Source organism: Montipora capricornis, chromosome 10, assembly GCF_036669925.1.
Source record: "Montipora capricornis isolate CH-2021 chromosome 10, ASM3666992v2, whole genome shotgun sequence".
NCBI classification, from domain to species: domain Eukaryota; kingdom Metazoa; phylum Cnidaria; class Anthozoa; order Scleractinia; family Acroporidae; genus Montipora; species Montipora capricornis.
Window position 1 is genome coordinate 29,538,909 of NC_090892.1, and position 11,200 is coordinate 29,550,108.

At 38.9% G+C, this 11,200-nt stretch overlaps 1 protein-coding gene across 1 annotated transcript; it reads left to right on the forward strand.

Annotated features, from left to right (window-relative positions):
- The first annotated feature begins 696 nt into the window (after positions 1-696).
- On the forward strand, positions 697-10,561 carry LOC138021826 (phosphoenolpyruvate carboxykinase [GTP], mitochondrial-like). Its single transcript, XM_068868842.1, has 7 exons — positions 697-836; positions 919-1,167; positions 3,756-3,940; positions 4,728-5,116; positions 6,185-6,500; positions 7,041-7,502; positions 9,902-10,561. Exons 2-7 carry the CDS (start codon positions 956-958, stop codon positions 10,186-10,188), a joined length of 1,851 nt encoding a protein of 616 aa, XP_068724943.1. The 5' UTR covers positions 697-836; positions 919-955; the 3' UTR covers positions 10,189-10,561.
- Positions 10,562-11,200: the final 639 nt, after the last annotated feature.

Below are 11,200 nucleotides of genomic sequence, written 5' to 3' on the forward strand. Positions count from 1 at the left end.
TAATTATTATACCACACGGGATGGTTACACGAAATTCACATTACGTCAACGTAATGCAGTCTGCAGTCTGCAGTCTGCGCGTATCCTTCTTAAACAGGCCCGGGTTGCTCGAAGCATGGTTGGCGCTAACCGGCGTTAAATACCATGGAAACCTAATAGTATAGGTTCTGATGGTTAGCGCTAACCAGCCTTCCAGCAACCGGCCCCTGATTGACAACAAAGAGTGGTCTGCCTGTGGTTTTACCTACATACCAACTTCCCGCAGAACCTTCTTACCGAGTGGGGAGAAGGTTTAATTAAGGAAGGTGCTATATTCGCAGGGTAATCACCGTGACCATCCCCCTAGTAACTGTTATGCTTGTGCTTCCGCATATGCTTGATTCGCTAGTTGTGAAACCAGGCATAACCTTAGCAGAATCAGGACACCTGATATGAGTACTGCTCATGTAATACGTGACAACCATCCATAGTTTCTAGCAAATCATGCTGCAACTCACGCTAGTATATGCACATATGCACGCTAGGGGAAATGCTTTTGCAGAGTAACATTATGCGACTACATTTTTTTAAATGCTCACATGAATGTGATGATGGCTAAAAGGAAAAAAAGTTCACCTAAGGCTCTTTTCCAATTTTTACTAAAGAATATAAGCAAGTTTTCATGCACGTTTCGCTTGCAGCCGCTAGCCGCTATTCGTGCAGGTCTGCACGATTTAATCGAGTGGGTCCAACCAATCATTGTGCAGATTGGATGTCACGCTTGCACTTCTCGAATACCTTATGAAGCACCGAACTCGCCTTGTCGCATCATTCCTGGACTCTTGTTGATGTAATTGGTAAGATTTGTTGTATGTGCACTGGCGTAATTAAGGTAAATGTGATGATTTTTCCCTGATACATTCTCTTTTTCCGTTTCAGTCAATTGCCCGGTGATAGAGGACGCTTGCTTTGAAGAATGTCTTTCAAACTACCTGAAAATTTCACTGTAGAGAAAGGAAACTTCGGGGACTTGCCTGTTAAGGTGCAGGACTATGTGGCGGACAAAGTCAAACTCTGCGAGCCAGACAAGCTCGTCATTTGCGATGGATCTCAAGAGGAGAATGAGGGCCTTCTCAAACTGTTGATGGAGCTTGGAATTGCGTCTCCACTTAAGAAACACGATAATTGGTGAGCCAGTGTGTCAGGGGATGATTGGATTTTTATTTTTCCTAGAGTGGGACAACCCCGTATTTCATCATTGCAGACGGCTCCTATCTCTCAATAGCGTTTCGGAAACGAAAACATGCAAGCTAAGTTTGATAAATTGCAAATCCCTTTATAATTAATGCCACGACTCTAGAGCGCTTCCGCATCCATTGTAGGTCCTTGCTTTGCTGAGGCACCGGGTCCTTCGCACGATTCACGACTACTGAATAAAACAAATAACGAATCACGGTAATCAATATTATCATTTCACGCTTAACGGTAAATAACATGAAAGTGAAAAAGATCTTGTGTTTTTGAAAACCTTAATATTGTGAATTCTTCCTTATTTCGTGACAAATGACAATTCCATTATTTTCTTTACGCAATGGAACCTTTTTGTAAGGAGAAATCAGAGGACTAAATATAGATATGATGTATTCATTGTGGATACTACCTAAAAAAGTTTTGATACAACTTTAACAGTTCTTCCGCGGGGAGTCGGTCACAGAAAGATTCACGTTGCTTTGTAGACTTCATCGTATTTGACGAGGAATTTTTCACAGAAAAAACTGTGTTTTCTTGTCAGTTATCACAGATAATGGAAAACAATTTCTTTGTTTCACGTATCACAACTAGCATGTTGTTCACAGTTCGCAGCTTTTAACTTTCTACAATCACAATTCATGGCAATTAAAAACAGCTGATCACATCACAGAAAACCCCCATATATTCCCTCTTTGGTGTGTACTCTGGCAATCTACCTTATTTAACCATGTATAAGTCAATCCCGTGTATAAGTCGACCCCCATTCTTAATTTCTTTCTTAAATATTCATGGGATACTAATCTTGTATTCTTCAATTTCTGGGACTGCGGTCACACAAAAAAATCACGGTCTCAAGCGCTTAATAGTTTTGTGGTTCAGCAGTTGTTGTATATGGGGGCATTTTGTCCTTGAGTTTCAAAAAAGTTCTAAACCTCAAACTAACCTGTTTCGTTGTTCAAGGATAAAGGGCTTTAGAGGATAAGCACAACATCATAAAAGCAGGAGTCAATCTTTGAAAATGACTTCAAAAATGATTCGAAATGTGCAAGGTTTAATTGCTCCTTGATTTATAATATTTCACATGACAAACAAAACAAAAAACTCATAAACCAAACACTACGAAGTTTGCAAAAGCATCTAAATCGGCCAAGTTTGTAAAAAGAATAAAAAACAATCATTACCAACCAGCATTTTCAGGCAACGCGAGTGACGATGCTTGCACATAAACATGAGGTATTGTGCCAGGTTACTAAGCAGTTGAATGATTGTGTTTTATTTGAAGAAACAGAAATGCCTTTTTGAGCTTCCTGCCTTTGGTAAACAAAAATTTCCAGAGTGTGCATTTCATATTTGTGCTAGTGAGGATCTTCAACATTAAGAGCTGGACAAATCCTTTTTCGTTTCAACTGGAATTGCTTACATTCATTTTGAAGTCTTCCGTCATTCCTTTTGTCCACTGCATTCATTATGCCCAAGACAACATTATTATGTTAATTTTGAATAAATCTTTAGCTGGAACTTGGCTCTAAATCTTTGACCCATGTATAAGTTGAGGGCACTTTTTGGAGCTTTTTTTGAGGCTGTAAAAAGGTAGACTTATACATACATGGGTAAATACAGTATTTTCAGTTCAGTGTTGTATCCTATACCTGTGTTCATGCCTGGTTCAAGTTTCTATCTGAAGTCTGCAACCAAATCTGCAGTCCAAAGTTGGTTTTCAGTGAGCCAACCATAGGACAAAGTGCAATCCTAGTAAACAAGGGGGGAGCTAGGGCTGGCATAGTGGTCACAGCACTTGCCTCCAACCAGTGTGGCTGTGGTACGATTCCCATACTCAGGGTCATGTTGGTTGAGCTTTTTGGTTGTCTATTCAGCTCCAGGGTCCAACAAATATTAGGGACAAGTTGAAAAACATGCTGGACAAGTGTTTTATTTTCAGAAGAAGCCTGCTGGGCCATAGCATTTTGCTAACAAGTCATTTTTCGCAACAAATACATACCTACCCATTAAAAATTTACCATTCTACTGGTAATTAAAATTGAAGTATTTTGAAGTGTATCATTATGTGGACATGTTCAGTGTTGTTCTTAGAACTGCATTTCTCTTCCTCAACATAGATCATCTTTGTATGTCTCATACCCAGTACTCCTCCTCGAAGACCCTGAGCTCCAAGAAGCTTTTGTCTCCGGTTTTCCCTTCTCCTCAAAAAACCAATGTTTCATTTGATTTAAATTAATTTTATTTCTATCTGCAGTGTGCCCAAAGTTTTTAGTGCTAGAAGACTAAGTTCATTATTGATGTTCAGATTTAAAATTGTGAGAATCCATATTTTCTTGGAATGATTAATATCATGTGTATTTAACATAACCCATAGCGTTTGGAAGGAAGTTGAGGAGAAAAACTGTTTGTTTAGGGGTTTAGGGGTAGGTGGTCTTAATGTCAATTCAATGATACTTGATAGTATTACGATAATATAACAATGTTTATGTTAAGTTTGTGATATTAGCTGTGTTATCTTCACTCAGTTATGTTGTGCGCACTGATCCTCATGATGTGGCTCGTGTGGAATCTAAGACATACATCTGCACAGAGAATAAGGAAGAATCAGTTCCTCGAGCAAAAGCTGGAGTTAAAGGCAAACTTGGTCAGTGGATGAGTGTCACTGAAATGAATGAAAATCTTGCTACAAGATTTCCAGGCTGTATGAAAGGTACATCTAGAAACATATTGACTAAGACTGTTCTTTGTGATTTTAGGTGATTTACAGTCACCTTTTTGAACAGATGACGGTAGCCAAACAAGGAATCTCAATTCCACCAAAAAGCTTTTGACAACGTCAATGATGGCCTGTCACTTTCACAGAGATCAATCCACTGCAAGCGAGAGAGAATACCATGCGATCTTTGAGAACTCAAACATGTTTTCACCTATTTTCTTTCTTCTAACAAAATGCCTGGTTACTAAGCAAAGTTCGTAAATGAATGACATGCTCCTAACAAGCTGTCAACATTTTGGACTTCAATGGCTTTCACAAAAAAAAACTTCTGGGGAAAAGTTCACCAGGAAAAGCAGTCTTTTTTTCCAAACAAGTTGTCATATTCTTTATGTACAATTTGGAAGATTGAGTCTTATTTTAGACTACAAACTGAATGATTGAGTCAAGGTGACACAGACTGTGCCTTAATCTTAGATCTACACATAATGAAGTACTTCAGGTATGAAGTTTTGTCAGAATGTTTTTTTTTTTTTTTAATGTTGAGCTTTTAGGCTTGAGGTGCAGCTCATCTATGAGTGTTTACTGTAATTATGTGACAGAGTAAAGTAACTATTGTTGAGAAAAAGGATTGGTTAGTAAGACATATTAAGAAGCAAGGCAGGTGAAAATGTAAATTGATACTTGCGCGTTATAAGTAAATAAATTATTATTAAATAAATTATTAAATTATTAATAATATGGTAGTATTCTGATTGTTAAATGTCTTTCTCTTGTTCATCAGGTCGAACCATGTATATGATTCCCTTTAGTATGGGTCCTGTTGGATCACCAGTGTCCAAGATTGGTATCCAGGTTACAGATTCCCCATATGTTGTTTGTTGCATGCGTATCATGACACGAATGGGCAGTCATGTGCTTAAAGTTCTTGGTGATGGGGACTTTGTGAAGTGTCTTCACTCTGTTGGTGTTCCAAAGCCTGAACCACCATCGCAGTATGCATGGCCATGTAATCCAGACAAGACAATTATATCTCACTTTCCTCATGACCGGGAAATCAAATCATTTGGTAGTGGCTATGGAGGAAATTCTCTTCTAGGGAAGAAATGCTTTGCACTCAGGATTGCTAGCACCATTGGCAGGGATGAAGGATGGCTGGCAGAACATATGTTGGTAAGATGAAAACCAATGCCTCCTGTTGTGTAATTTTAAAATGTCTTCAGGTGTGTGTAATTATTTTTATTGATCAGTAGTAAAAAACGCACAATAAAGACCTTTAGGATTCTACGCTGAAGTGCTTGAAAGAGATGTTTAAACAGACATTTGGCAAGTAGTGATATGTGAGCAGTTGGAAGAGGGCAAAATAGATTACTGGTATTGATTAGATTGCTACATTGTCCTTTGTCAAAATTTGACACCAGGGAACTGGTAAATGCTGATCAATCACAATAATTAAAGTGTTACTACGACCAAAAAAAATTTTTGTTTTTCCTTTGGATTTCAAAACTATGTTAACTGAACACTAACTCACCCAAGTTTTAAGTTCTGATTTTAAAAAGACACTTGTTTATTTTAGCTGGAATTTTCTTATTTATTGGTCCACCATTACTAACTTTAAAATCTTGAGAGAGCTGGGTCGAGGAGAAAATGACGTCAAACACTCACTAGTTTAAGAATACAATGCGTGTGTACGCAGCCTAATTAATATGCAGCACGGTAGTTTCGGGCTTTCAGACTTTTCAACCCGTGTTTTGCATATATAATAAATTGTGTTTTCACGCTGAGATTTTAAATTTATGACGTCATTTTCTCTAGATCCAACCCTCTGAGGTCCAATCGGCCAGTTTTGAATGTGAGTAATGGCGGACCATGAAATCCAAAACTTACACTCAAAATAAACAGCCTTTGGATAAAACTCAAAGCTCAAAATTTTGCCAGTTAGGTGTTAAGCGAACATGCTTTCAAAATCAGAAGAAAAAATGGAAATGATTTTTTGATCATAGTACCACTTTAATAATTTTTACCAAGGAAATTCACAAATGCTCTCTTGTATCTTCAAGTTGTTGAAAGCATGGGAGGTGTTGCATTCATATCATGACTAAAATAAATATCAGTTACACGCTAACCCTCCCTAGACAAAGTTTCAATGAGATTTAATGGCAATCCACACTCTCTATGCTGTATGTATGCTATTGCTTGACCTGGGTGCTTTTTTCATGGACCCTTTTCTTTCTGGCAAAGATTATGGGTCTTACTAACCCCAAAGGAGAAAAGAAGTACATCACTGGTGCTTTCCCAAGTGCCTGCGGAAAGACAAATCTGGCCATGATAACCCCAACTCTTCCTGGCTGGAAAGTTGAGTGTGTTGGAGATGACATTGCCTGGATGTGGTTTGATGAAGAAGGTCAGCTGCGGGCCATCAATCCTGAGAGTGGCTTCTTTGGAGTTGCACCAGGCTCATCTTACCTGACAAATCCAATCGCAATGAAGACTTTTCAGAAGGACACAGTTTTTACAAATACAGCAGAAACGAGCGATGGTGACTTCTGGTGGGAAGGTTTGTAATCCCTTTCTGGGACACAAGTGATTGCGTGAAAAGTGTAGAATATTTCTGAATTTAAGAACACTTGGGAAGAATAATGAACTCAGCCTCTATGTCATGGACAGCATGCTGCACCACCAGAAAGGTGGTCAATCAAGATGGTAGATAACGGAAAAGCTGTTCTCAATTTTCTTTATGTTGGTATTACCCTTGTCCTGCACACTGGCAATGTGCTAATTTGCATTGTCAAGAGATTCTTTTATTTACCCAATGGGTGCTTACACCAACATGTACTGAAACTTGCCAGTACAGTGTTGAATCAAGTTAAGCCTTGAACCTCTGGGGTTCCCCATCGGTGAATCTGTTGTTGAACAGAGTAAAATCTGGTATTGTCACTCTTTGCAGGGAAAAGGTCAAAACAAAGGAAAATAGTATTATTGCATTTTTGACTTTTCTGTGCTCTGGTATTGAGTTGGTTTATTTTGTTTTTACGTGGGTTTGTTTTACAAGACTATACCTCAGGAAATGTCAAAAATAATTTTATTTCTTGCATAGGATTGGCACTTCCAGAGGACGTTAGTATAACAAGCTGGCTTGGAGAAAAGGACTGGAAACCTGGCTGTACTAAAGCTGCGCATCCTAATTCCAGGTTCTGTGCACCAAGTGACCACTGTCCAATAATGGACAAGGATTGGGAGAATCCTAAAGGGGTGCCCATCAGTGCCATTTTGTTTGGTGGCCGCCGCCCACAAGGTGTGCCTCTGGTGTACCAGTCCTTTAATTGGCAGCATGGGGTCTTTGTAGCATCATCATTGTCTTCTGAACCTACTGCTGCTGCTGAACACAAGGGCAAAACGGTTATGAGGGATCCATTTGCCATGAGACCATTCTTTGGTTACAACTTTGGAAGGTACATGGAGCATTGGTTGAACATGCAAAAGAAAGGCCGCAAAATGCCAAAGATTTTTCACGTCAACTGGTTCCGTACTGGTGAGGATGGCGAGTTCTTGTGGCCAGGTAAGCTAGTGAAAGAGAATGATAAGACACGTTGGAGTCAGGTGGTAAATTGAGTATTTCATAGTAGTGGCAACATTATCGTAGATACCTTCATTTAGTATACTCATGTACCACCTACATAAATAATATCTTTGGTGCATCTTTATTGGTGAACTGGGAGGTAATGAGCAAAGTACCATTAGACCAAAGGAAAACAAAGGGCTTTCCACAATCGTTTTGTTAACCAATTTTGCATGAAAGATATTAAGCATCATCATCAACTGTGAACTCGGAAAACCCGAGCCCCACATGGGATTTGAACCCACGACCCTATAAGTACGGATGCTCTAACCACTGAGCTACTGGAGACTCTGTGGTGAGCAAGGCTGAATGCGGGTATATATAGACTACGACTGCATCACGCAGTCACATAGTCTAATTTTAACCATCTGACTTTTAACTACATCGGCCAGTCACATTGAGGCATATTGGCGATAACACCTCGCTGGCTGCATCACGCAGTCACATTAAGGCTTATCAAAGATGCAACCAACCAATCAGCCAAGCGAGTAATGTAAGAAATACATGAAAGATATTATGCAAGTATGATGCTTAACATCTTTCATGTCTTTCTCACGTTAACCGCTTAACCAATTGTATCTTGCATAAGCCAGTCGGACCTGATCAAGATCCTTACTTTCGTGAATAATGTTATCTATTTCGTCTTGACTCAGGTTTGTGAAGATACAACTTTAAATTTTCGCGACGCATTAATTTCGCGATTTTACAATGCGCGTATTTCGCGACACTTACATTTCGCGATTTTGCGAAATTCTTCAGTGTACTATGAATCACTTTAATTTTAGCGATCTTTAGTAAGACTCTATTTAAAGGTATTTAACTTATCCTTGATGCAAATAGAACAACTTGATTTACAATAACGTCTAAATTTACAACAAGAGATGCAGCGACGGGTCTATACGAGAACAGTAACAAAGTTCTAACAATTTCCACGAGAATTTTACGCTTGTTCGTTAATTTTAGTCAACTGACCATGATCTCCATAGTCGTTTGTGAATCATGATTAAGACTCGAATGATTTCGCCTCTATCCTCGATTGTAAAGGTCTTGGTATGAAGACGTTGCAATTGCCTCAGAATAGATAAAAACATGATTTTGTCAACTTTTTAATGTTAATAAAGTGATTTTAAACGGAAACTTAAGACATTTTCATTCAGCAAGGCATTTTGTTAGTATAATTATTTTATATTTACATTTTATCAGCAAATTACTTTTCTAATTGTAAATAGAGTATTTCGTTTTTGTGATTCCATAGTAATTATAAAGGCCATGCTACACGGGGCAATTTTTCTTGCAACTCGCATCGCAACAAACGTTGCGTTGCAAGTTGCGAGAAAAAATTCACGTGTAATACCCCATTTTGCAACTGCAATTGTTGCGTTGCGAGTTGCGAGAAAAGTAGAACGACCCTCTACTTTGCGAGACGTCCTACTTTGCGAGACATCTACTTTGCGTGTGACATCCCCTCTGCAACTCGCAACGCAATTTTGTCAGAATGGTCTTAATCTTAATCTGTAATGCGCATTTGATTAATCTTATGGAAAATGCGCAATATAAATATTAAATATTATTATTATTAGTTAAAAAACAGAATGCATGGGTGTATTTGTTACAGCGGTTATCAATCACGCGCCTCTCAACGACTTTTTTCCATTTATCGAAACTCAATTCGGGTGGACGTCAATCAAATGTTTCTATGACAATAGACTTGTTTACTTGGTGTCAGTAGAATTTGTCGTAGAAACATCTGATTGACGTTCACCCAAATTTAGTTTCCAAAAATGAAAAAAAAAAGCCGTTATGAGGAACGTGTGATTTGTCACCGGTATAAAAGAAGATGCCAGATGAAGGCCGGCACAGAGTAAGAAAAGATCAAGGGTAAAGGACTGGGTCCCAGCCATCTTCTTAATCTGTGACCTGGTACCCTTGTCCCTGGGTTTTTCTTGAGCTGTGCAAGCGTCGCAAAGACGAGTCGCGAAGCAGCGAGAAGAAAAAAAATCTTAAGGTTAACTTTTGATTTGAATCTCACTTTCATGCAGACGCCAGCTATCAAACACGTCAAATTGCTAATTACAAAAGGGACCAATGACAACTTAGCAGTCACGCGTCCCCTCGGATATTACCAATCAAACGAGCCAATCATATTGATTTTCGTGTTTGTAAAAATATCAACCAATCCGAGTCTGAGGGTCAGATCCTGACACTGGCGCCTGCACCATGAAAGTAAGAATAGATTCAAGGAAAACCTCTGGGACCGGGGTAGTGATCTGGTCGCCTTATTCTCTTTTGGGGTTCAAATTGTTTAAACTTTTCCGTAGATTAATTTTGCTTGATTTCAGGATTTGGTGAGAACTGTCGTGTTTTAGAGTGGATTTTGAAGCGTTGTGATGACAATCAAGATGTTTCAGATGCGAGTCCCATTGGTTACATTCCCAAACCTGACGCTATAGACATAACAGGGCTGGGGGACATTGACATGGAGAAATTACTTCACATTCCAAAAGACTACTGGCTGGAGGAATGCAAGCGTCTGCGGGAATACTACGACGAACAGCTTGGTGACGATCTCCCACAAGCTGTGCTTGATGAGTTAAATGCTTTGGAAGAACGTTTGAAAGCTGCTTAGACAAGGGCTTCAGATTTTAACTATGAATCTGTTGAGCAAAAAGCAAACGTTTATCTTGATAGAAATCAGTGACCTTCAAAGGTAGTTATTTCGATTGATTTTTCTAACTTTAAAAGTGATTTTGAAGTCAAATATAAATGAAACTGTTAATGGCTGAAGGTAGCCAGTTAGAGTATATTAACCTACAAAAGTTGTAGATTCTGGCTCGTAGGTAACATGATTTGTTAACAAATCGTTGTTGTTAACGTTACGAAATATCAAGGAAAGTTAGTCTTAGTCGGTATCTGATGTGCACATTAAAAGTGACATCACCTTGTGTATTTTAGTTACATCGACACTGAATAATTGTCTCCATTAAAGGAAAACATGTCAATCTTGCTGTGTCATTGTAACCAATGTGTGTTTGAGATGGGATGTTGTCAAGTTACGTCATCTCCAAGTTGATGAATGAAAACAATAGATCTCTCAGCTTTTGGAGGTTACAACATTGTTACTGGGTTGCCTTATAAGGCAAACCCAGTCGAGGTCTTCGTTTAGTTTGTTTGTTTTCTTTTTTTTCTTTTTTTCTTTTTTTTTTTTTTTTTTTTCCGTGTCGGTAAAAGTCTTGCCTGTCACTCCCCTGGTAAGTGGTGTCTTTGTGGATAGAGCCTTCTGCGCGTATTTTCTTAGGATCGAGAGGGTAGTGGAACTGCGTAGATTTCTCTGGTGGACACAGTAGAATCATTAACTTAGCCTGCAATGGCGTCGAAAGTCATGCAACGCGAATGGCGTTTTAGTGGATCCTTAAACAAAATATACCCTTATGGAGCTCAATAATGGAAAGTCAGTTGGATAAACTAGGCATGAATCTCAAAAGCGACGAGTACTGGACTTCGACAACAATCTATCGCCCGTCGAGACGAAATCAAAGTGAGCAGTATTTACCTGAAGTACATGGTAATTTGACACAATTGAGTTTCTTGTCTTCACGCACGCAATCAAATAGGAAGAGGTTTTCGCCTCTAAGAGCAAA